Raw genomic sequence first — 27,672 nt, 5'->3', positions numbered from 1 at the left:
CAACCAAGTCATTAGAAAAGACCCCGATGCTGGGAAAGATTGAAGGAAGGAAGAGAAGGAGGACAACAGAGGATGAGATGGTTGGATGGCATCACCAACTTGATGGACGTGAGTTTGAGCAAGCTCTGGGAGACGGTGAAGGACAGGGAAGCCAGGTGTGCTGCGGTCCATGGAGTCACAAAGAGTTGGGGATGACTGAGCAACTGAACTGCAACAATGGAGAAAGAGTAGATTCAGTTTCTTATGTGAAACCCAGACATGCTTCTTTTGCATTTTCCTGGAACTCTTGTGTTCACTGCATCGAGTGCTGTGTTTCTGATTCACAGTGGTCATTGCTTTTTGTCCCATTTGCAGCTGCCCTCCTTTGCACCTGCTCTCCACTCCATCTACTTCTTGTACAAAGCTGAAAGGCACAGTTTGAATTGAACCCAATGTGTTATAACCCTCTTGTAGTGGTTTGCTGGCAAGTGGAGGAGCCAGATTCATTTTTCCACCAAACTCTTATGAGGTAAACACATGGTGGAAACAAAGCAGAAACTATTTTGACATATAAATCAAATGTCTGATTTAGGGTCAGAAATTTCATATAAAGGTCACAAATTTCAAATAAAGCTACACCCTGGGTAGAGTAGGAAACTAAAATCAAATGAAGGAAAAGCCAGTGAGTACCGTGACAATTTCCCTGCTGTTCATTACAGTTTGAGTCCAGGTCTTACCTGTTCTCCCAAATATGAAAGATTCATTCGACAGCTCCCCACTGTGAGTCACAATCACCATTCTGTACATTCGACCTTGTAGCAAGTTCTGGAAGGAGAAGCTCTGGACTTGCGGGTCAACCTGAGCTCGATCCTTAAGAGTTCGATCTGGGTTGTACAGAAAGATGTTGTAGGAGTTGAGCTCCCCCTCTGAGGGGGTCCAGCTAAAGGACAGGTGTCGGGTGGAGTTCTCTGTGATCCTCAGATTGGTGACAGCTGCTGGGACTGGAAAAATCAGGAAGCAGGAGAGAGAGATTGAGTTTTGGCACATTTCTGACACAGCCCCAGATTGACGCCTGGATGGCCACACTCCAACAAGAAGCTCAAAACACGTGGTGTCTGCTTTTGAAAATACTTGACTTCATGGAGACCCCCCAAAGCAAATAAATCTGAATATTGTGAATTATTGATGCTGGAACTGTTAATGTTAAAAAACAAAACCTCAAGAGAACAAAAAAAACCACTAATGGAATACTATATTCAAAGACATTTTTTGCATATAAAATAAATGTTAGTCTGACTTGTGTAACTAAATGTTTTTCCAATACTAAGAGCTAGTTCAGAGATTAAAAAAACAAACAAAAAAAACTATTTCTGAGTGCCATCTGAGAGCTAAAAAGTGACCATTGAAGGGAAGGGTAGAGTGGAGGAGTGAGTGGGCAAGGAAAGGAAAATCAAGCAGGAAGAAAATTCTATTAGGGATATAGGAAAGAGATAGAGGAGGACAGAGGAGCCTGCTGTGCTACAGTCCATGGGGTCACAAAGAGTTGGACGTGACTGAACAACAACAATTGGAAAGAGAAGGAAGAGCAAAAGCCAAAACTATATATATATATAAAAGATTTACATGAAGATTTTCCAACCCTTTTGCCCTTCCATGCTACCTGCTGGCAAGGTGATCAAGTGCCACCAGAAACAACCTGCTTCCAGACTACTGGCACAGATGCTGTCTGATACCCAAGAAGTCTTAAGATGCCAGTGGAAATAAGACAGGACATCTGTCTCAGTTTCTCTTGGGTTCTCCACTCCAAACACTTTTTTGGGCTGTTTTGCTTTTCCCCTCTCCTTATGCCAGATCCTTAAAAGCTGGTATTTCCCATGGTATCATTCTCTGTCCCCTTCATAATGCATAATATTAACTCAGCAATCAATTCCAGTCACTTTATAGATTGCTATGGTCTGCAAGTTTGTGCTCCTCCCTCCAGGCACCAAATTCATTCGTTGAAGCCTAGTGGGTGTAGCCAGTGGGAGATAATTAGGTCTTAAGGGTGGAGACCTTGTGAGTGGGATCAGTGCCTTATGAAAGAGACCACAGAGGGTGCTCCTGTCCTGCCCGAAAGCCAGAAAATGGGCCCTCACCAGACACCGAATCTGTTGGAGTCTTGACCTTGACGTTCCAGCCTCCAGAACTGTGAGCATTAATGTCTGTTTAATGTGCTGTTGTGGTCATGTATGGATGTGAGAGTTGGATTGTGAAGAAAGCTGAGCACCGAAAAATTGATGCTTTTGAATTATGGTGTTGGAGAAGACTCTTGAGAGTCCCTAGGACTGCAAGGAGATCCAACCAGTCCATCCTAAAGGAGATCAGTCCTGGGTGTTCATTGGAAGGACTGATGCTGAAGCTGAATCTCCAATACTTTGGCCACCTCATGCGAACAGTTGACTTATTGGAAAAGACCTTGGTTCTGGGAGGGATTGGGGGCAGGAGGAGAAGGGGACAACAGAGGATGAGATGGCTGGATGGCATCACCGACTCGATGGGCATAAGTTTGAGTAAACTCCGGGAGCTGGTGATGGACAGGGAGGCCTGGCGTGCTGCAATTCATGGGGTCGCAAAGAGTCGGACATGACTGAGTGACTGAATTGAACTGAACTGAATGTGTTGTTTAAACCATTTAGTTTATGGTATTCTCGGTACAGAATCCTGAAGAGACTAAAACATGGAGAATTTAACTAGAATTTTTATCCCAATCTCCATCCCCAGCTCACTTTTCTTTTCTCACTTTTCAATGACCTATCGTTCACCTCTCTCTCACATCATCCAGACAACTCAAACTCAGTCCGGGACTGAGCCCTGTGTCTTTTTCCTCAACCCTCTCTCTTCCTGCTTCTCTTATCTGAGTTAATAGAGTCATCTTCCACCAGATACCCCATGTAGAAACTCTAGAATCTTCTTCCATTCCTCCTCTTACACTCCACTCAGCCACTCAGCGCCATGTTATCTAACACAGGGCTATTTCTTCATTGTATCTACTATTCATCTGGCCCCCGAGTTAGTTTAGCTTTGGACCCTTATTGTTTCTATGACTGCCATCATCTTAGGATCCCTGTCATCGCTCTAACCACCTCCTCCCATTCTGTTGTCACTCACTGTGTCTGCCAACAGCAGCCCCATTACTGCTCCTCCAACTGGCCTCCACCCTCCCACCTCAGGATCTTCGCCTTGCTGTTTGCTCTACTTGGGGATGGGCTAAGTAGCTCAGCCATGTCCAACTCTGTGTGACTCCATGAACTAGAGCCTGCCAGGCTTCTCTGTCCATGGGATTCTCTAGGCAAAAATACTGGAGTGGATTGCCATTCCCTTCTCCAGGGGATCTTCCCAACTCAGGGATCGAACTGGCGTCTCTTACATCTAACTTGCATTGGCAGGTGGGTTCTTTACCTCTGCTTGCCAAGTGGTGCTAATTGGGGATACTCTTCCCTAAATATCTATACCATTCTCTTTCTCAAATTTTTTTTTAATTTTTACTCAACTGTCACCCTCTCAACAAAACCTTTCAGGACTGTACTATCTAAAATGTTAAGCTTCTAACACTTGCTAACCCACTTTCCTGCTTTAATTTTCTTCTCAGTGAAAAGCAAAAGTTGCTTAGTCATGTCCGACTCTTTGTGACCCCATGGACTATTCAGAGCATGGAATTCTCCAGACCAGAATACTGGAGTGGGTGGCCATTTCCTTCTCCAGGGGATCTTCCTGACCCAGGAATCAAACTGGGGTCTCCTGCATTGCAGGTGGATTCTTTACCAGCTGAGCTACCAGGGAAGTTCTCTCCTAAGTATTCATTACCATCTAACCTACTATATATTTCTTTTAGTTTTTAATTAGAGGATAATTACTTTATAGTGCTGTGTTGGTTTCTGCCATATAACAATGCAAATTATATATGTAAGTAATATACCCTCCCTCTTGAGTCTCCCTCCCCTTCTTATCATCACGGAGCACCAGGCTGGCCTCCCTGTGTTATACACAGCTTCCCACTAGCTATCTGTTTTACACCTGATAGTGTGCATATATCATGATATATATACACATGATAGTATATATATGTCGATGCTACTTTCTCAATTTGTCCTACCCTCTCCTTCCCACCGCTGTGTCCACAAGTATCCTATTCTACTTTTTACCTCTTTGTTTATTGCCTTTCTCCTCTGCTAGAAGATAGGCTTTATGACCATGAGGGTTTATTTTACTCATTTCTGTGTATCCAACATTTAAACAGTGCCTCACACACACAGTAGGTGCTTCATAACACATGCATTAATGAACTGGTCTTCTCACCTCTGGTCTCTCCTCCATTCAATCTATTCCTCACTGCCATTTGATTTATCTTTTTTTTTTTTTTAAGTACACATTTTTATTACAAAACATTCACTCTCTGGCTGAAAAACTTTTATTATTTTCTTTATTTTATAAGATGAAACATAAATTCCTGAGGAAGGCACACCAGGCACTCTCTAATTGGCCCCAACCTACCTTTCCAGCCTCACGTTGCCACCATGTCAGACACACTTCAGTTCCCACAAAACCTCACTGCTCCTCTCACACCTGCCTGTGGTGGCATCCAGTCATCTGTCTACACCGGTGTCCTTCTGGCTTTTCTCCACGTGGATAATTGTTTCATCCTTCATGGTGGTACTGAAAAGTCACTTTTAAAACTTCCCAATGCCCCCTCCTCCATGCTCCCCTTGGCGCTGGACCTTCCTGTCTTATATACAACCTTTATCACAACGTGTTGTCATTGTTTGTCCACATGTCTGTCTCCCCCAAGTGTTGGTCACCTCTTTCAGGATGAGAAGCATACATAATTTATGTTCCTATCAACATCAAACCCTTTCAGACCTAGTGAAAGTGTGTGTTAGCTGTTCAGTCGCCTGGCTTCCTAGGGGGCACTAGTGGTAAAGGACCCGCCTGCCAATGCAGCAGACTTAAGAGATGTGGGTTTGATCCCTGGGTTGGGAAGATCCCCTGGAGAAGAATATGGCAACCCACTCCAGTATTCTTGGCTGGTGAATCCCAAGGACAGAGGACCCTGGCAGGCTACATTCCAAGGGGGAACAAAGAGTCAGACATGACTGAAGTGACTTAGGAACACATACAGCTGCTCAGTCATGTCTGACTCTTTGTGACCCCATGGACTATGTGTCAAAACAGTCTGTGGCAAAACAGACTTTGCAAGTGTGATTGAGTCAAGGATCTTGAGGTGACAAGATTATTCGGGATTGTCCAGGTGGTGACCAATGGAATCACCACAGTCCATGAAAGATGGAAGGAGGAGGCGAAAGAGCAGAGAAGTTGGAGTGAAGTCACTCCTGGAAGAAACGTGAGTGACCTCTAGAACTGAAAAGGCAAGGAATAGATTCTCCCCGTAAAGTCTCTAGAATAGAAACACAGCCCTTCTGTGACCTGACACCTTGATTTTAACGCCACGAGGCTTATTTTCCGATTTTGATCTACAGAACTGTAAGATGATATATTTGTGTTGTTTGAGCTACAAAGTTAGTGACAATATATTACAGCAACAATAAGAAATGAGCAGAGCCAGTTTAATGAAGAATCTTGGGAGTGTGGCGAGCTGAAGGCTGTGTGAACAGGCCAGCTGGTGTGGGAGTGGCAGATCACCATGAATGTTCCTGCTGCATCAAGGAATAGACTTCATCTCCCAATACTGCTTCATCCCTTTGAGTCTGCGGTCCTTAGGCAATGGCAGACAAGGAGGTATCTTGCACAAAAGAGTAAGCTGTGCGAATTACCTGTTCGGCCTTCTGTTTGGGCTTCCTTGCTGAACAGGCCTCCGCTGACGGTCAGGATCTGTATCTTGTATTTCTTCCCTGGTGTTAGGTCTTCAAACTTGTGCTGCTTCGTGGCAGCCGCCTCTGATGTGTTACTCAGGAGCATCCCATTTTCACTCAGAAGTAGGATGTCATATCTTTCTGCTGTGCCAACAGCTTTTTGCCAACTTACTATTAAGGAATGACTACTGTATGCATTGTCTGCAGTTATTCCCTGGACAGATGCTGGGACTGCAAAAAAAAAAAAAAAAGAGAGAGAGAGAGAAGCAGGTTCCATCACTTAGGGCAAAATAATCAATTGAGAAAAACTTCCCTAAATCAACTGCAGATGGAAGGTGATGCCTCATGGTTGCATTGAGACTCTTCATGTTCCCTTCGGAGAAAGTACTGGTCTGGCAAAAAAGCTCGTTCAGATTTTTCTGTAACACCCAATGGAATGGACTTTTGGGGCCAACCCAGTACTTCTTGACCTGAGTTAGCCATATAACTGGTTAGATTCTCTATTTTCCCCCTCTGATTTAGAAAGGATCTTGAAGTCAAACAAGTAGAAAAATTAGTGAGAGTGACACTGATAGGCAGAGTGATACATATCTAAGTATTTACAAAGTGGAAGAATGCTGAACAAACTTACATTCAATGAATATAGTTTGGATGACTAAATTACGTTATTTAGACTTTCCTTCCCGAGATTAACTCAAATCAAACCTTCAAGCCTTGACCTAAGCACTAGCATGTAACAGTCTTTGTCCTACGACTTCTGATGTGAAAGGCCAGATGGTATTGTTTATTAATAATATTTAGTGTTCTATGCTTATATTTTTTCTCATTCTACCCAGTCTCCTCAAGAGATCATATATACACTCCCATAATTTGAATTGTCACCCATGTGGTGATGACCCCCAGATTTAAACTCAGTTCAGACCTCTCTTCTAGTTGTGCAAATGACATTCCTCTCTGGATGTTCCACAGACTCCCAGCTCTCAAGATGCCCAATCGAACTCCTCATCTCCCTTCCCCCACCTCCTTAGTGCTCGTTGTTTCTACGTCTTGGTCCAAGTCAGAAACTTGACTTGTCACCCTCACCCTTCTACATAATCAAGCATGAGTCCTGCCATTCCTGCATCTTAAGTCTTGCATCTCTTGGGTCTCTCCACTTCTCTGCTTCTCTACTGCACCAGCCTAGGACAGGCATTTCTCACCCACAGCACTGCAAGTGTCTCTTGACCAGAGTTTCCTCATGTTCCACTGCTCCAAACTGCAGTGTTTGGCAGATTCTCATAGCACACAGTGCTGACGGCCCTTCATCGCTCTCTGTAATTCTATAATTTTAACAATGAGGCCCTTGGCAATTAGGTCCATCTACCTACTTGGCCACATGGCTCACATCTTTATTCTAGAAATAATGGTGTGTGGCTCTTCAAAGGTGCCATGCAATCTCTTCCCTCCAGGCCCTCGCTTTTCTGCTTGAACCTGATCAACATATACTTCACCAGGATGATTTCCTAGTGTCTTTTTAAATGTTACTTTCTCCTGGAAGCCTTCCCTGACTCTTTTTTCCCCCCAAATATTTATTTATTTATTTGGCTGTGCCAGGTCCTAGTTGCAGAATGCAGGATCTTTAGCTGTGGCATGTAGGATCTAGTTCCCAGACCAGGAATTGAACCCAGGCCCCCTGTATTGGGAGCAGGGAGTCTTACCCATTGGACCACCAGGCAAGTCCCCCTGACTCTTTTTGCTTGCTTCTATAATATCCCTTTTTTACCTTTATTTTAACATGTATTGTGTTGTACTGTAATTGCCTTTTCACTTCTCTGCTTCCTTCTCTAGATTGTAGACTTCTTTGCTCAAGGGCTCTATCGTGGTGTTAACTTCCCATTTTCTAACATAGTGCTTGACATACAGTTGGAGATACATATGAAATAGAGGCAGGCAGGGCACAGCACAGAGGCCTGGGTCCCACAACTAAATAAACGGCTACGAGCGTAGAAGATATCTAGCACATATAGTGTCGTGGTAGAGAGACCATGAGGTTTGGAGTCAGAGCCACTTAGATGTGAATTATAGTTCTAGGCCTTGTATCCTTGATAATGTTTCATAAACTTTCTGAGCCTTACTTTCCTCATCTATAAAGTGAAGATAATGATCTCTATCTTGTAGTGTGGCTAAAGATCATTTTACTATTTTTTAAAGATTTTTTTTGATGTAGACTGGACCATTTTAAAAGTCTTTATTGAATTTGTTACAAGGTTGCTTCTGTTTTATGTTTTGGTTTTTTGGCTCTGAAGAATGTGGGATCTTAGCTCCCTGACCAGGGATCAAATCTGCACCCTTGCATTGGAAGGTGAAGTCTTAAACACTGGTCCACCAGGAAAGTTCCTAAGGATCATTTTAGATGCCTGGTATTTACAGGGTGCTTCTAGCTTATTTTTGTTTTGAAAGCACTATATGAATAGTGCTATTAATATAAATGCAGATGGTGACTGCAACCATGAAATTAAAAGATGCTTACTCCTTGGAAGAAAATCTATGACAAACCTAGACAGCATATTAAAAAGCAGAGACATTACTTTGGTGACAAAGTTCCGCCTGGTCAAAGCTATGGTTTTGACAGCAGTCATGTATGGATGTGAGAGTTGGACAATAAAGAAGGCTGAGTGCCAAAGAACTGATGCTTTTGAACTGTGGTGTTGGAGAAGACTCTTGAGAGTCCCTTGGACTGCAAGGACATCAAACCAGTCCATCCTAAAGGAAATCAGTCCTGAATATTCATTGGAAGGACTGATGCTGAAGCTGAAACTCCAATACTTTGACCACCTGATGTGAAGAACTGACTCATTGGAAAAGACCCTGATGCTGGGAAAGACTGAAGGCAAGAGGAGAAGGGGATGACAGAGTTGGGTTGGGTTGGGTTGCATCACCGACTTGATGGACATGAATTTGAGCAAGCTCCAGGAGTTGGTGATGACATGGAGGCCTGATGTGCTATAGCCCATGGCGTTGCAAGCAGTTGGACACGACTGAGTGACTGAACTGAACTGATTAATATATGAATAAATGGACTTCCCAGGTGGTGCTAGTGGTAAAGAACCTGCCTGCCAAGGCAGGAGATGTAAGAGACATGGGTTCAATCCCTGGGTCAGGAAGATCCCCTGGAGGAGGACATGGCAACCCACCCCAGTATTCTTGCCTGAGAATCCCATGGACAGAGGAGCCTAGCAGGCTATGGTTCATGGGGTCGCAAAGAATTGGACATGACTGAAGTGACTTAGCATGCATTAATATAAATAAACAGAATATTATTAATTTATCACAAATGAAATAGATGACATAAGTGTATTTTTCTTTAAATAATTGATAGAAAGAAGTAAACTTTTGAAAAATGCATATGTTAGAAAATCAGCTATTTATATTCCTTGAGTGAGAAAAAAATCTTCATATGATTTGGTTTCTAATTACCTTTCATTGCTTTGAACATCTCTATTAAAAAAGGAAAATGCAAGGAAAAAAATATGAGAAAAGCTCTTCAAACCACATTGAACTGTATAAAGTTAGTGGTTTTGAATTTGGATATTGTCCATTTGTGAATGGCCCTGGAGAACTATCTGGCTCTTTTCCAGATGGACACTTACTTGTCCGCCCAAGCGCGTCGATCTGGTTCTTCTGGGACCCACTGACAGAAGCGATCACGATCCGATACTGCTCGCCAGCCTCCAGCCTCTGGAACGTGTACTCAGAGACGTACTTGAGGACAGTCTGAGACTCGACCATTCGATTCTGCCTGAACGCTGACACCACGTAGGAATCCACATCACCCCCACCAGGGGTCCAGTTCACTGTCAGGCTATCTGTTGCCCCGCTGGGAGAAATGTGAATATTTTTGACCACACTAGGAACTAAGAAAAGACAGTAAATTTAAAAAAAAATCACTTGCAGGATGAGTTGTGGAAATTTTCAACTAAAATTTTCATACTTCCTACCTTTTGGCATCTACTGAAAGAATACATATGAAAAAATTGCTATCAGCCTACCATTTTTCTCTGACTTTTCTGCTTGAACTGAAGTTGATAGGGGAAATTTAGAGGGACATTAAGGCCAGTGAGTGGAAATGAAGAATGCCAGTTATACAGAGAGTGCTAATGGGACTGTCTTGGTCCAAGTCTTGTTTTCCTCATTTACTAGCTGTGGGACTATAGGCAAATTACTCAACCCCTGTAAGTTTCAATTTCCTCATCAGAAAAACAGCAGTGATAATAACAGTAACCAGTCCATGAAATTGTTAGGACTGAACAAAATTTCCACATAAAGTTCTTTGCTGTGGGTCCAGTTCACAGTAAACTCTTAATAAATGTTAGCTGTTATAGCAACATTCCCAATAGAGTTCCAAAGAAGGAATATACAACCAACCAACCAACCCAGTTATTTCTACTTAATTTGTATGACTCACAGGCAACAGCTATTCACATCTATTCAATGCTTTTTTTTCAGAAACTTTTTCTTCTTCCCTACATCATACTTCAGTTTTGTTAAACCAGCTTGGACAACATCATTGTCACTATCAAGATAAATTTCTCCTTTCTTCCCACTCCTCCCTCACCCCTTAGCCCTCAATCCTCAACCAAAACACTTGGCTACCCAACATGCTAAATACACCGCTCCATCTAGTCAGGTTCAAGAGCCGGATTTCCAATTACCTGTGAAGCCCTCAATGAAGGCTGACTGCTGGACATCTCCACTAATCGTCAAGACAAGAATTTTATACTTGCGCCCGGGGGTGAGGGAGGTGAATCGATACTCAGTTGCAGTACTGACAAGGTGAAAAGGAGGAAATACTTTCATATCGTTGAAGAGCAACTGGATCTCGTACTGGTCGACATCCCCATCAGCTCGCGTCCACGTCACCCAGAGGTCCTCGGTGCTCCTGTTCTGCAGTGTGAGATCCTTGACAGCCTCTGGGACTATAGGAAGACGTTTGAGAAAGTGACTGATTAGAGTTTACTCCACAATAATTTATGAATCACATTCACAGAACTGGCAAACATAGCTCTTCCCCAAATAAACCACATCAGCGACTTCACGCATAATTAAACAAGAAAAATTGGAAGCCACTATTAAAATTGTAATTTTTTTCCTTACATAAATCTTATATGCTAAGTGTTGGTAGACTATAATTATAAAATGAGTTATGATCTCAATCATAAGATAAAACGAGATGTCTAGAACTTTAAATGCATGATGCAGGAGGACAGGGAAGAAAAATGCGAAATTTGGCCTTCCTGCTTGTCCACTATGCTTGCTTTTATCTGTCAATAAATATTCTGTGATTACAAGGTCCTGGCTTGGCTGAATGATGTTAATTCCAAGTGAGACTAACTGGGAATATAATTTACTGATCAGTAAGTAGATAAAATTCAAGGTTCAGATAAATTATATATTCAATGACCTTTAAAGTCCCAACCAGCCATCAAATTTTGCAATCTTTCCACTTACTTGTTCTTCCATTCCCTTGTTCACTGGCTTCATACTGTCCACTTTTTGTACTAACAGTAACACTGTACAACCGTCCAGGGACGAGCTTAACAAATATACACTCGTTTTCAGACTTGGGAATGCTTTTTGTTTGAATGAAGTTGTTCTTGTTTTTAATGGTGACTTCATAGTGATCAAAGTCTCCAGAGGCATGTACCCAGGATACCTTTAAATAGTCACTTCTGGCCGAGTTGCTGATACTGACTCCCTGGACCTTGTTAGGCACTGAAAAAAGAGAACAGAAAACAGCTAGATATAGAATGATTCTGAGGGAGCCATTGACCACAGATGACAATCTCAGATGATAAAGGAAAGTGAGTAGATCTTTACTGTGTGCATTTAAAAAAAATCTTAGACCTTCAAATCACAAATTTCTGGAGAGGAAAGATGGTTATACTATTTGGAGTGATTAAATGGATCTTTTTTTAACAGAACCTGATGAATGAATTCTAATCCTATTGTTAGCCTATACAAAGTGTCAGTACAAGATGGAACATGAAATGTAATAACTGATGATTAATATGAATGATGGCAATGACATTAATAATTCCAGCATACCTTGGCAACTCAATATATGACAATAAGTTACCAACATGAGTATAAACAATCCAAAAGAAAATGGAAGAAGAGGAAGGACATGTGGTAATTGATACATGAAAATATGTTCAGCATCATTGGTGACCAAGGAAATGCTAGTTAGGGCCATGGTAAAATATGATTTTACATCCATGTGGTTGACAAAATTTAAAAACCTGATAAAACCCAGTGTGAGAGAGGGTGCTCATTCACAGAAGACTGAATGAATGAACTGGTAAATAAACACAGTGAAACAGTATATGGAAGTCATAATTAATTTTTCTTAACTCAAAACACAAAAATCCAGATTTCTTGTCCTTAACAGCAAAACACAAAATATGGATGAATTTAACATTAAGTGAAAAAAATCTAAGTTCCAGAAGATTACATATTGCATGAAAATACCTATTTTATATCAAAACAACTGAAAATTTAAAAATATATATAATTTTAGGATTACATAAATAATAAAAGTGCAACATGGAAGGCAAGAGAGAAAAATAGGAGTCAAGATGATGGCTATTGTGGGATGGATTAGTGAGGAGGGAATCTCATGATTTGATGTGGATTATTAAGTCCCTAGCTTTTGTTCTGGGTAGTGCTTTCTGATGTACATATAAAATTACTAAGAATTATTAATTAAATGCCTAAAAAACAAAACTGGCAAAGTGGCAACTGACACATAGGACCCTGAGCCAAGAATTATGATTAATTTAATTTTGTGCACCTGACATTCCCCATAACTATATAAATAAACAATTCTGTGAACCTATAGTTTTCCCCTCAGTTGATCAATCAATCCATGAATGCTTGTTAACAGGAGCACTGTAAAATAAGCCAATTCTGTATTTAGAGCATGATATCACAGATATTCTATTTTTTTATTTGGGGCTGTATTTTAATTCAAAAATAGATCCCAGATTAATTACTATTGGGCATAACTGGATTTTATAAATATTAATGAGAAGGAGAATTGAGACGAGATATGAACTCAGCCGGATCCAGGGTGCTAAACTCTATCTCAATGCCACCATGTTCTCTGGATCTGGGCAATCTCTGTGTTTGGTGTATGACAAGGGATTTCTGCTCTGATCACATGCTAAGCCTATGTCCGGGTTTTCTCTCCTACATTTCCCCAAGCATGAAATGATCCAGAAACTTTAATATTTTGGTATCTAAGCTACATTTTTCATGATGCTTCTCACACCTACAAGTTGTACTATTATCCTTTGTTGTCTTATGCGTGCTGGGCTTTATACGGGAATTTATCACACTCCAGATATGGAGAAAGAGCAGGTATGCTTTTTTTCCCAAGATGATTACCTGGAACCCATCAGCATGTTGCTAGAATTTAGTCATCACAGACTTACAGAGAATACATTCCAGAGTAATGCTGTTTGTATGGGCTAAGAAAGGTTGATGATCCAGGCAATTTACTGAAGACAAAGCAACTCTTCCAGGGAGAAAAACTAGGCTGAATACCACGCTAAGTCAATAAGGGGCTCTCCAGGTGGAACTGAGGGTAATTTGTGAGACTTGCCTTGATACACGGTGAGATGATGTGGTACAGAATTAGAAATACTGACATTATGACCAGAAATGTAGAACAAAAGCATTAGAAAATGAAAGGGGCATTGAGACAATCAGCCAAAATCAACAAGGCAACAGCTCAGACACGACACTCCAGTTAAACTGATTTGTCAGGGGCAATGGTCTGCCTTGATTAGTCATGCGCCAAATCCAAGTTCATGCTGGTAAAGAATCAAAAGGGTGCTTTGAATAAAGACTCACTTTTCTTGCATTTAAAAACAATCTGAGCACAAGACCTTGCAACATGAAAGTCATGTGGACATGGAACAGTCATGAACTGACACCAAGGGAAAGAAAAGGGTTGGTGACTGGATGACATATCCTTTAATTTCCGGCAATTTTTAGGCTCCAAGTTAAATCAACATAAAACGCTGACATGAGGCTGCTTTGTAAATAGAAATCTGCTTTTCAGATCTAAGACAGTATTGTGCTTATCAGCATAATTAAACTTTCAATCATTTGAGGGTAAGGACTATCTCTTTATATCTCCAACTAGCGCTTTCAGAGAGAACATTATGTAATGGAAACAGCCCTTGAGTATGGTTGAGCTTGGGTACTGGTCAGCCATGTGACCTTTAGGAAGCCACAGTTTCTTTCTGGGGCTTTATCTCAAATGAGATGGGATCAGACCACTCTACAGACACTTTCAATGTTAGCATGCTGCAGCAATGTGAATTGGTGGCTCTTAACTTTTTGAGGTTACAGAAACTGTGAGACTCTGATAAAAAGCCATCCACCCTCTTTCCAAAGGAATGCACATACTTCCCCTGTCCCCAACAACTTCACAGAAAATTTTGGGGGTACTGTTTTCCAAAAGTCTACCTAATGAAGCACTGGGTAAAAACCTCCAGTCTAACTGATTTCTGATTATTCATTCATCAAACATTCATTGAGTGCCTACTACTAGGCTCCAGATCTTGTGCTAGGGCATTAAATGATATTAGTTGTCCCAGATCCTCATGGAAAACTGACATTTTAAAATGTAAATATCAACCCATAGCTCAGCAGGAAAGATTTGACAAAACATTAACAGCACCATAAGCAGCAATCACAGATGTAAGCCCCAGGAGGTATAAGTAAATTGGGAAAATGGTAGCTGTCTAAATTTAGTTCTTTATACCACATTAAAGACCAAGCCTTCAATGCCTTTGCTAAGATTTTGCTCCTAGTCTCAGAACAATAAAGTTTCACATTTTCACCTTATCTAAAAAAAGGATGAACAGTGGTCTTGACCAACGGACATTTCAGGAAAAATTTTGGGACAGAGAACAATATAGGCTCCTGGGTCATTCAGAACTGAGTTTAAAATCCAGGATGTGAAATGCCCTGGCTGTTTAACAAGTTAAACAACTGGGCAAGTTACCTTGGACTTTGGTTCAACACTTACCACAACCTGTAAGATGGGAATAATAACAACCACCTCAATAAGGACTTTACAAGGATTAAATTAGTGAACATATATAAAGCCAGAGTCTAGCAGCCAAAAAGTACTCCCTAAACAGAAATACCTGATACTATATTTAAATATACTATGAACTCCAGCCACAAAAATTGTGTTCATCTTATTCTGAAGGTATTCTCACATAAGGAACTTGTTGGGTCAAAATATGAGGACTCTAGAACAGTGTTGTGACCTCAGCAGTCTTTAATCCCGTCCTTACAGAATTGCCACAAATCTATAATGTCCTCAGGAGCTTCCTAGGTGGCGCTAGAGGTAGAGAGCCCACCTGCCAGTGCAGGAGACATAAGAGATGTGGGTTCAATCCTGGGTCGGGAAGATGCCCTGGAAGAGGGCATGGCAACCCACTCCAGTATTCTTGCCTGGAGAATCCCATGGACAGAGGGGCCTGCTGGGCTACAGTCCATGGACTCACAAAGAGGCGGACAGGACTGAAGCGACTTAGCACACACACATGCGTGCCTGATGCCCTGAACCACGTAGGTGGCTGGTTCTCAGAGAGTCTGTATCTCATGAAAGCCTCACCTGTCCGCTCTTGGCTGAAGGAATGGCTTTCATATTTGCCACTCCTCGTAGTTATGGTCACGTTGTAGAGGCGGCCTGGGGTGAGGGAGCTGAAGGAACACTCGCCGACGGACTTGGCAATCACCAGGGCCTGAAGCACCCTGCCGTCATGGGAGAGTGTGACCACGTAATTATCCAGGTCTCCGGGCGCCGGCAGCCAGGATATGCTGAGGTAGTCACTGCGGCCAGAGTTGTTTACCGTTACTCCACTCACGCTGGAAGGGACTGGGATTTTAAAGAGGGGGGAACATTTAAAGAGAAAAGCACAGTCAGATTGTGAGTCATTTACTGCGGTCTGCACAAACGGCGTGGACTCAGAAGATCTGATTACCTAGGAAGTGTCGAGGAAGTGTAAGGATTTCACACTAGCTTTGGGAGCTGAGAGTTCTTACCTCAGAAGGCTAACCAAAATGAAAATGCAAGAAGTCTTTTGGATGCCTCTGCAATATAAGGGTGCTGCTACTGAATTTTCGTGGTGTGACTGTTTGCAGAGTATTGGAAGTGGAGGCATTTTTACGTGTGTCAGGAGGTTCCCTTTGCAGCACAGGGGACAAACATTAACATCCTAAATGTAAGAGCTTGAATCCCAACCCACTGATAAAGAAAGAAGCTTGAGGGGAAAGGTATTCAAGATACAATGGCTTTTCTAAAAGTCTTAGACATTGGGATAGCTTCGATCTTGTGATTAAGTTATTTATTTCTGGGGAGTCTAATCATAAACACAGGTGAAGGGGTTGTTATTTCCCTTTGCAAAGCATTTCCTGCCCTCTAGTGGTGAGAAATAAACTTAAATATCTATTCCGTAAGCAACTAGTCTGGGGACCAGACTTGTGGGCACAAAGCCCTGTCGTGGAGATAATGACTTTTCTGTTGTCCACCATAATCGTACAAAAATAGAAAAGATGCGGATGCCTTTCAGGAGTTCCCCGGCTACTAGTACAGTCTGAAAATTAATCATTGTGATGCTGAATAATAGTTATACCCTGTATTAGAAATAAGTGCACAACAAACAGTATCAGAATAAACAGTATCAGAATAAAATACTATAGTGTATATGAACTCCACTGCAGTTTTCATCATTGGTTGACTGACTTCAGGTAACTATTTTTATATAATTGTCAAAATCTGTACATCACATATAATTGATGGGATTTGACTAGATGACCTCTGAGAATCCTTCTTATCTAATATGCTCCGACTTCGTGATTTAAACCCTAAAAGTCTTTTTTACATCTATAAGCACTCATCCATCACTGAAGATATAAACAGCACTCTATTGAATAATTTTGCTAATGCTGTTCCATGTATATGGACATTTCCTGGATATAACATTGAACTTTTAGCCATATTATTTGTGTATTGATGGCTTCCTTTTTTATTCCCTTCCTTCTTTTCTGTCCTTCCTAGTATCTGTACGTCACATCCCTTGGTAGCTCTCAAAATAACTATGCTTGTTTTTTAAAACTCCTGGAAATATTTGCAACTACTAACATTTTATTAGAAAAGATACAATTATCAAAAATATTACCAAAATATAAACTCATGTTTAAAAAGACAGATATAAAATTAAAAGACAGATATAAAACTTATTTTTCTTTAGAATTAGCATTTTTTCAGCTTATAACTAGATTTGTTAAACACATTTGATATTTTAAATTTTAAATCTTTTGCCACCTTATCTAAACTGGGAGGTTTTATATATATATATGTTTAAAATCTGTATAAGTATAAATGAAATATTTCAACCTTGACTAATACTTCAGCAACTTGAGAAGATGGTAATGATCATCAAGGCTTTAGCCACTGAATTATTTTTACAATCTACCATGTTCAAAATATACTAAGCAAAGCACCTTTCAAAATTCTCAACATTGTGTCTCTATAGTAATATTCCATTTTTCTCCTTTTTCATTATAATGTCTGCAGTCAGTGTGTTTGAATAAAATAACTGATGCTTGTATTTATTCATATCTTGTCCTCTCCTCAAAACTTTATAATCATTCTTCTAAGAATTTCTTGTCTATTTCTTGCATACTTTTATTATATAATGTTGGTAAAATACTGATACCTCTGTTACCATTAAAATATAGTATAAAATAATTACAAGTCCCATTTATCAAGTGATCTCAGACACGAAGCTATTTTAGTATAGCACAATAAGCTGGGTAGCCCTTGGGGTATTTTAAGATGGGAATTAACCTATGTAGCAGAATCTGACTACTTGCTTACCAAACCACTTCCTTTCCTCTTGGACACACAGCTAGACTATACTGCCCAGCCAGTCCTGCAGCGCAGGGGAGTCACACAACTGTTCCCGTTAAAGGAATGTGGGTGGAAGTGATGTGTTTACTTCCAGCTTTGGTAGTCTTTCTCCTCCCCATAATCTCCATCCTCTGGAGAGATGAAGAGACCTCCGAGGATCTAGAGGAAGGAAGAACCACAGATGGTAGGACCCTGGGTCCCTAAATTGCTGCTTGGAGAAGAACCAACCAATAGAGTTGTCCAATCAGGAACACCTACATTGTACAGTTGTATAAGCAGGAAATAAGTCAGTGTAATCTGACTAATGCAACTGCAACTCAATGGGAAATGGATGCAAGTTCCTTCTCAACTCTTCTCTTCAACTTATTTCTCCTTCCCCACTCTGATACCTGGTGTTGGCATGGATTACCGGGGATGGAAGAGAAAATGAAGGCTTAGAGAGATAAGTTAATGGAAAGCTAGGGCCAGAATCTAGGCCTCTTGATCCCAAACTAAGCTTTTGGGACCCCCAATCCAATTATGCTACACGGATGGACAGTGCCAAAAATCACTAAAGGAGAAGAAGGAAGATATCGGGAAGAATAGCATCAGTTGCCACAGAAATGAGCAGACATCCGTGAATTTCTACCTAGACAAGAAATATCTTTTCAGCGACTTAGTTGATCTTTTGAAAGAGTTAATGAAGTTAATGGTCCTTAGATTCAATAAGCAGATGAGATTCGTGATTTTAGAAAAGGACATAACTGTGGATATAGGCTGCTGATACTCAGAATCTGAGCATTGAAAATATAGAGGGATGAGCCTGACATCCAACTTATTATAATCATATGAAATTAAATAGGCAAAGTCACTGACCTGATTCTGAGGTCACTAATAATTATTAAAGCTTCTATTGGATTTATTTAACTGTTTTCCTCTCTAAGAAACTGGAACATACATTTTTTATATTGTATTTAGATTCTTTCTTTGTGTTGTGTAGAAAATTATATTCCTTTCTTTGGTGCTGCACCTCTGTCGGACTCATATTGCCATAAGATATTTATTTGCTTACTTAGCTCTCTGCCCTATTTGAATATGAGCTCTTTAAGGTCAAGGAAGACTGTTTAGGTGGCATACAGTATTAAACACTGTTTAATGTTGCCCATGAAAATATATGGGATTAGGGAATTTTATTAACTTTCAACCATAGAAGTTGAAGATCATTGTTTTTTCTGTCTTGAAACAAAGAATAAGAAAGAGAATGGAAGATATGTTGTTTTTTTTTAAAAGTTCATGACTTGCTTACCTTAATCTGACATAAAAATTTCAAAGAAAACCAGCTGGATGAAGGAATAAACTTAGGCAGCAAATGACTATTGTGTCATCAGTAAGGTTTTCCAGGAGTTCTGACACAAGCATTGGAGATTTTAGAAAATTTAGTATTCATTCTTTCCTCTCTCACTCATCCTCCAATTTCCATTCCTGGGAGATCACCATGTACTATCTAAATAGTATTGAAACTTGGCTTTTAGGAAGGTCTGAGTTGGGCCTGTCTTTAGGATGTTTTAAGACTTCTGGGATATAGTCTGGAGGTTCCATGTGCTCAGATATCTGTAGGTCACACTCTTCTTACCTGTCCTTCCCTCCACCACCACTTGTCGGGAAGAGATCCCTCCGCTTACTGTTGTTACCACCACGGAGTAGAGGCTGCCTGACTTGAGGGAGTGGAAGCTGTATCTGCTGGTATCACTGGAGACACTTTCATTTTTGATGACCACGTTTTCATGGATCAGTAAGACTTGGTAGAAGTCGACGCCTCCCAAGGCCTGGGTCCAGTTAGTAAACAGACTGCTTGTTGCCCCTTGGTTGGCCACATGCAAACCAGTCACTTGGGCAGGCACTAAAATGGAGCAGAGAGGGAAGAAAAAACAGGTGATACTTCATTACCCTAAGGAAGTGTGACAAAAAGGAGTAAAAAGGGGGGCAGTTTTGAGCATGTAAAATATATACATATACTTTGATATAGACAGTCACCTTTATTTTCTGTGACATATGGAGAACTAGTCCCCTACAGAGACTCCATCATTCTGAAAAAGCTGCTTATGTGGAAAACCAAAATTATTTCATATCCAAGGATAAGATGTATGCCGATTAAGTATTTTTTATTTTAAATTTTATATAATAAAAGGGTGCTATTTTTGACAATTGCTTACCTAATGGGATTTCACCTGTCCCTACTCAATGAGAACTGAAAGTCACATTATTTACTGGATGGTTGTTATGGGGTGGTATTGGGAAATCCCTTCAACCTGATGATTAGATTGTAGTCTAGGAAACTAGTAATTCTTTACTGGCACATTCTCAAGAGGCCCATTCTTATTATACATATGTGAGTGAGTGAAGGTTGCTGAGTCGTGTCTGACTCTGCAACCCCATGGACTGTACAGTCCGTGGAATTCTCCAGGTCAGAATACTGGAGTGCATAGCCTTTCCCTTCTCCAGGGGATCTTCTCAACCTAGGGATCGAACCCAGGTCTCCCACATTACAGGTGGATTCTTTACCAGCTGAGCCACAAGGGAAAGCCCTATTCCACATGAAAATGCTACAATAATATACGTTATAGTATTAAATAATAATAATAATGATAACAACTGAATCAATTATCAAAAAATGTAATTGGCCTATACAACGGTGCTAGGAAAGAGTCATTCTGGGGTCCAAGGCCTGATCTGTCTCGCCTGTGAGCTACTGCCCTTTACCTAATTAATAGCCATTGTGATTTTTTTTTTTTTTTTTTTTTAAATATTTATTCATTTATTTGGCTGCACCAGGTCTTGGTTGCAGCATGTGGGATCTAGTTCCCTGACCAGGGATCAAACCTGGGCCCCCTGCATTGGGAACTCAGAGTCTTAACCACTGGGCCAGCAGGGAAGTCCCTGTGATTTTTAACATGTCTATTAACAAATCTTTTTACACAGATCTTGAAGTTGGCACTTGATCAACATTTCCTTTGTGCCTCTTCCCAGAATTAAGATAGATAATCAAAGGGATTAGAACCTTGGCACAACCTTTCTCAGAAATCACTGACTTTTTGATTAAAATATAAACATATTCATTAAAATATTTTACTGTACATGGATTGAAAGATTCAATCCTAATTCTAAATTACATGTGGAAAGCAGTGAAATTATATGCCAAAATAATTTTGAAAAACAAAAAGTGGAAGGACTAACATCACCTGATTTCAAGACTTCTAGAAAGCTACAGTAATGAAGACAGTGTGATGCTGGAAAAAAAGTAGACAGACTAACGGAAAAAAATTGAGGATTCAGAAATAGAACAACACGTTATAGTAGACTGACGTTTTTTTAAAGATGCAAGGGCAATTCAGTGAAGAAAGGAGAGTCTTTTCAACAAAGAGGATTAGAACTACTGGCTATCCATGTGCAAAGAAAGAAACCTTGCCTCATATCTCACATATATACAAAAATTCAAAATTGATAATACACCTAAATTTGTAACCTAAAACTACGAAACTTCTAGGAGAAAATTTTGATGACCTTGTGTTAGACAAAGATTTCTTAGATATGACACCAAAAGCATATTCATGAAAGAAAAAAATTGACAAATTGGACGTCAAAGTTAAAAACTTATGTTTTGCAAGACAAACTAATAATTAAGGAAAAGACAAGCCAGAGAAGGAGATCAACATGGTGGAACAAGAGGACAGAGAGCACAATGAAAAAGTAGAGGAACTACTCTCAATTGAAAAGAAAAAGTAAATCTCTAAAAAAATGAATGAAACAGAAATAAACAATTTACCAGGCAAAGAATTAAAAACATTGGTTAATAAAAATGTTAACTGAATTAGGGAAAAAAATTATCTAAACAGTGAACATTTTAACAAGGAACAAAAAAATATAAAATAGATCCAACCAGAAATGAATAACTCAATAGCTGAAATAAAAGAAAAAAAAAAAAACATTAAGAAGGAATGAGGGGCAGATTTAGTGGAACACATAAGTGATCTAGAAGGCAGAATAATGTAAACTACTCAATCAGAACAAAGAAAGAAAGAAAAACAAATTTAAAAAAATGAAAGCAATTTAAGAGATGTCTGGAATAACATTAAGTGTTCCAATACTTGCATTATAGGGGCCCCAGAGGTGAAGAGAGAGAAAAGAGGATTGAAAATGTATTTGATGAAATTACATCTGAAGACTTCTCAAGCATGAAGAAAGAAACAGATATGCAGGTTCAGGAAGCACAGAGGGTCCCAAATAAGATGAACCCAAATAGAGCCATTCCAAGACACAGCATAATTAAAAAGGCAAAAGCTAAAGAGAAAATTCTAAAGGCAACAAAAGAAAAACAAAGACTCATACACAATGGAATCCCTATAAGGCTGTCAGCTGATTTCTGTGCAGAAATATTCCAGGCCAGAAGGCAGAGGCATGATACGTTCAAAGTGCTGAAAGGGAAAAACATCCAACCTAAGATTGGATGATTATCAGTTAAAATACCCAACAAGATTATCAGTTAAAATAGAAGTAGAGATAAGCAAAAACTAAAGACAAGCAAAAACTAAAAGTTCATCAATACTACATATACCCTAAAAGAAAAGTTGAGGGGTCTTTTCTAAATAGAAAAGAAGAATCTATAGGAAATGAAAAACTCCCAATAGAAAAGGCAAATATATAATAAGAATGAAGGATCAGCCACTCAAATAAGCCAGTATGTACATTAAAAGACAAAAAATTGTAAATGCAACTACAATAACCATATACAATTAAGGGATAAGCAAAAGACGTAAAATAATGGTATCAAACCCACAAAATGTGGGGTAGGAAAGTAAAAAACGTAGGTCTTTCAGAATGCATGTGAACTTAAATGACTACCAGTCTAAACCAAGTAGATATAATTATAGGTCAGCAGCATATGTGAATCCCATGACAACCACAAAACAAAAAGGATAAAATATCAAAGAATAAACTTAATCAAGGATGTGAAATATAAAGTCTGAAAACTATAAAAACACTGATGAAGAAAACTGAAGATGATACAAAGAAATGGAAAGATATCCCATGCTCTTGGATTAGAAGAATTAATATTGCTTAAAATGGCCAAACTACCCAAAGTAATCTATGTATTTAATGCAATTACTACCAAAATATCCATGACAGTTTTTACAAAGCTGGAAAAAATAATCCTAAAATTCCCATGAAATCACAAAAACCATGAATTATCAAAGTAATCTTGAAAAAATAAAAGAAAACGTTGGAGATGCCAAGCTCCCAGAGTTCAGATTATACTACAAAGGTACAGTAATCAAAGCAATATGATACTGGCACAAAAAGAGACACACAGATCAATAAAACAGAACAGACAGCCCAGAGATAAATCCATACACGTATGGCTATTTAATCTATGGCAAAGGAGGCAAGACTATACAATGAAGAAAAGATATTCTTTTCAACAAGTGGTGCTGGGATAACTAGACAGCTACATGTACAAAAATGAGATTAGAACATTTCATCACACTACACACAAAATTAAAATTGATGAAAGACCTAAATGTAAGATTGGAAATTATAAAACTTCTAGAAGAGAACATAGGCAGAACACTCTTGACATAAATTGTAATAATATTTTTCTGGATTTGTCCCCTAAATGCAAGAGAAATAAAAGTAAAAACAAATGAGACGTGATTAAACTCAAAAGCTTTTGCACAAGGGAAATCACTATAAAAACACTTTCATTTCTGGCACAAACCATGAAAATCCCCTCAATAAACACAACTGCACATGCTGGACAAAACATAAAAATGTAAATATATGAATGAGTTGCCAAGAATGTAATGAATTCTCAGAAACCTATAATAAAGTGAGAGAGATAACTGGATAGCTGAAGTAGACTTTCACCATGAGGGCACCTTTCAAATATAAATCTAAGCTTTGATTTTATAGCTTTGCTGGAACTATGAATAGGACTTTCCCAGGGTGAGGGACCTCATAGGTGACTCTGCATAATACTGAATCCTGAAAGCTTACATTCTAAATGCAAGTGAAATAAATATTTCCTCCCTGTTCCCCATATACTTCAGCCTCCTTAGTATTGGGAGAAAAAAAAACATCCACTGAGAATTCATCACATTTTCAGTGAGTTTGCAACCCAAATTCATAAAACCTGGGTTATCAAAAACCTCAAGCTGATAATTTCAATTAAATGTCTGAGTTGCTAGAAATCCTGTGCACCTCAAAGAATCTCAAGAAAAGAAAATTCCTTCTGAAACCTCTCAAAGAATTCCCACAAAATAAAAATCTAAGATATATGATATGTGATAAAGCATCACAAACATTTGAGGAAGTAAAGCAGCATGGACAAAGGCAGACAAGTCAATAAACAATAGGACTGAACTCCTGATGATTTCAGATGTTGCACTGACCAGACATAGATTGAAAATAAAAGCCATTAATTTGCTTATAGTAATAGAGGGGGGAGAATGGAAAGAGCAACAGAATATAGAACAGATTTGAAAGACAACCAAAGAAAATATTTAAAAGTGAACATAACAAATTTTAAAACTCAATGGGTGGACTTTCAAACAGATGAGATAAAACTAAAAAAAAAGAATTAATAAACTAAAACTAAGATCTAGGAAATTATCCAGACTATAGCCCAGAAAGCAAATATATGGAAAAACATGAAACATGAATGTATATATATATATACAATGCCCAGTATGCCCTGTACTGAATAGGCTCTTAATGAACATTTATAAGATGAAATGTTACATAATTCAGCAAATAGGATACTTTTAAAGTCTAAAATTTATTTTAAAATATTACCTGTTCTTCCTTCTGTTAAAGATGAATTTTTGAGGTCTCCACTAATACTGGTGACTGTAGCTTTGTATTTTCGTCCAGGCACCAGGTCAGTAAAAGTGAATTCTTTGGCATCTCTGCGAAGCAACTTATTGATGAGTAAGAGGTCTCTGTCAACGAGTGAAATGATGTATTCATCCCATTCTGATGCAGGGGTCTGCCACATGATGCTCAGTGAGGTTTCATTGGCATGTTTGACACGAAGATGAAGGACAGCCAGGGGGACTGAGGAAAAAGCAGTAGACATCTGGGTCATTTGGGTGTTGGAGAAGACTCTTGAGAGTCCCTTAAACTGCAAGAAGATCAAACCAGTCAATTCTAAAGGCAATCAATCCTGAATATTCATTGGAGGGACTGGTGCTGAAGCTCCAATAGTTTGGCCACCTGATGTGAAGAACCGACTCATTAGAAAAGACCCTGATGCTGGGAAAGATGGAGGGCAGCAGGAGAAGGGGATGACAGAGGATGAGACAGTTAGATGGCATCACTGACTCAATGGACATGAGTCTGAGCAAGCTCTGGGAGATGATGAAGGACAGTGCATGGTGTGCTGCAGTCCATGGGGCAGAAAAGAGTCAGACACAACTGAGCAACTGAACAACAACGTCTGGGTCATTGATTTACTCGGATACATTTGAATATTCTTTACAGATCTGCTCCCTTCCATCCACAGGAGTGTTCTAGTTGAACATTTCTTTTCTGAATGCTTATAAGCATTTAGCAAAAAAAAAAAAAAAAAAAGCTAATCACAAAAAACTTTGTGTAATATAACCAGAAATAAGGATTCAAAAGAATACTCTTGGAAATTACTGGGTCATTTACTTTTGATCATCATCCAGGAGATATTAACAGTTGGAAAATGAAGAGATGACTGGAAGATACAGTTGGCAAGCTACCAAGACATGTCTTGGTCCTTTTCTTTGACATTCTTCTAAAAACACTGCATCAGTGTAGTTATTTCCTGATTATCAGGCAAGACTAAGAGAGAATATATTTGAATTTCACTCTAAGTGTGGCGTATTCCATGTCACAGGGATTTTTATAGAAATGTTGAGCTTAGAGGTCAACTCTCTTATTTGAAAATTGAGGAAATGGACTCAAAGAGGTTGTGACTTGGCCATGGAATTACAGTGTAATGGTGACAGCAAGAATACCGAAATCCATGTCTCAGAAACGTCACTCTCCTCTGCCCTAACGTCTGAGTATATCCCTCACTGCTTTAACAACTCTTTTGTTGTACCTGAAACTCCCCCATTAGTCAGAAGTGGGTCAAGGCAGTGGTTCTCTAACACTAACTACCAAGAAATAGTTATCAAATATCTACTTTGTGGGGAGGATTGGCCCAGATTGTTTCCTTATTCTTTTGATGTTATAAAAGGTCCTTCTTTGATACAACAATGGACTTACTAGCGGAAGTGATTTCTATTGTTCTAATTCGACAAAATAAATATTACCAACCTATTTCAGTCTACCAGTCTAAAATGTCTCAAATCCAGGGAATGCTGGGGTAAGACATTGATGGCTACCTAGGTTACTTGGATGAAGGTCCAAATTAAGGTTCTGTCCGTCATTAACACCATACTATTTGCTTACCTGTCCTGCCTTGGCAGCGCGTAGAATTCTTCAGATTTCCGCTCTCAACAGTGACTTCTATCTCATACGGTCTTCCCGGTATAAGCCCCACGTCATCTATGACATACTGCGTTTCCTCCTTTCCCACGGTGACGTTGAGCAACACCGAAGAATCATTCCAGAGCAGGATACGATACTGCTCCCAGTCTCCAGCAGGCGGCGACCAGTTTACTACCAGGGACTTCGTAGAACCATTGCTATTTGCCTCCAGGTCCCCAACTTCCTGTGGAACTAAACCGTGAAATGATGTCACAAGGAGACACGAAAATCCAAAGGTAAGGGTACTCGGTCACTTTTCATGGGCAACAGTAGATAAGAAATCTAATAGCAGCAATTCAAAACATTTCTATCTCCTCCTGATGTTTGTGAATTGCAAATGAGTAATTTGGAGCCATCTGACATGTGAGAAATGTTTGCTAAAATCATCTTAGCAATATATCAGTAATGTGATCTTCTGTAACACTATTAACCTGGTGATACGAACGCTGAGTTTTTTTAATTGCACACCAGCCCTAGAGACAATATTGATGTTGCTTCTAAGGACAGTGACATTGATGGATGTGGCATCTTTTGGAAGACAGTGGTCACAAAACCTTTCTTTTTTTTTTCCAACTGCAAAGATTAATCTTCTTGCAATATAACTCTGATCTTATTATTCCTTTGCTCAAAAACATTCAAGGTTTCTCCATTAACTACAGAAAAAAACATCAAGTCTTTGATGCAGAGTTTGTAGCTCTCCCAAATCAGAGCCCAGATCCTGCTAGTCTTCACTATGACTTCTCCCTGCAGGGCCCCTCCCTTATTCCCCACTCTTGAATGCTGGCCTCCAGTTTCTCATCCTTAGACCTTAGATCTCCTGGGCTCCTCTGCCACTGTGTCTTTGTTTTTATTATTTCCTATACCTCAAATGCTCTTCCCTCTTTTCCCTCTTAACTTGCTAAGAGCATCATATTTAAAAAATCCCAGTTAAAGGCCATTGCCTCCCCAAAATCTTTACTGATTTTCTGAAGGAGAGCTTCTCATTTCTTTCTGACCATATTTATGGCTCTTACCTGGCATCTCCAATAACACAGACAATGAACCCTGGAATCAGACAGCCTGGTTTAAATCCCACCACTTACTTGTTGAATGACTATGGACAAGTTATTTGACCTTTCTGAATTATCTATAAACTGGTGATAACAATAAGACCTCTAGTGATTTTGGTGAAAACTGAATGAAATAATGCTGTGAAGTGTTCAGTCAGTGCCTGATCCATGGAAACATCAATATAATTACATCATTAAATGTAATTTAATGTAATATCTTTAAAAATTGTGTGCATATTCTACATTTGTGTGATTAAAATGTAACCTCCATAAAAACAAGGGTTAG

General features: G+C 39.5%; 1 protein-coding gene across 2 annotated transcripts in view; it reads right to left on the bottom strand.

Annotated features, from left to right (window-relative positions):
* The window catches only part of PTPRB (protein tyrosine phosphatase receptor type B), a 123,190-nt gene that overhangs the window by 45,507 nt on the left and 50,011 nt on the right, over positions 1–27,672 (bottom strand). For both annotated transcript variants that reach the window (XM_065934625.1, XM_065934626.1), the window contains 9 exons: positions 26,260–26,529; positions 24,631–24,891; positions 19,415–19,681; positions 15,502–15,765; positions 11,313–11,576; positions 10,517–10,780; positions 9,455–9,718; positions 5,787–6,056; positions 717–980 (listed from right to left, as the gene is read on the bottom strand). In XM_065934625.1, coding sequence (XP_065790697.1) covers positions 717–980; positions 5,787–6,056; positions 9,455–9,718; positions 10,517–10,780; positions 11,313–11,576; positions 15,502–15,765; positions 19,415–19,681; positions 24,631–24,891; positions 26,260–26,529 — 2,388 coding nt within the window. The remainder of the gene's footprint in view (positions 1–716; positions 981–5,786; positions 6,057–9,454; positions 9,719–10,516; positions 10,781–11,312; positions 11,577–15,501; positions 15,766–19,414; positions 19,682–24,630; positions 24,892–26,259; positions 26,530–27,672) is intronic.

The sequence above is a fragment of the Muntiacus reevesi genome, chromosome 4, assembly GCF_963930625.1.
Source record: "Muntiacus reevesi chromosome 4, mMunRee1.1, whole genome shotgun sequence".
Lineage (NCBI taxonomy): Eukaryota > Metazoa > Chordata > Mammalia > Artiodactyla > Cervidae > Muntiacus > Muntiacus reevesi.
Note: the sequence above shows the minus strand (reverse complement) of the source record. Positions and strands in the feature narration are given on the sequence as shown.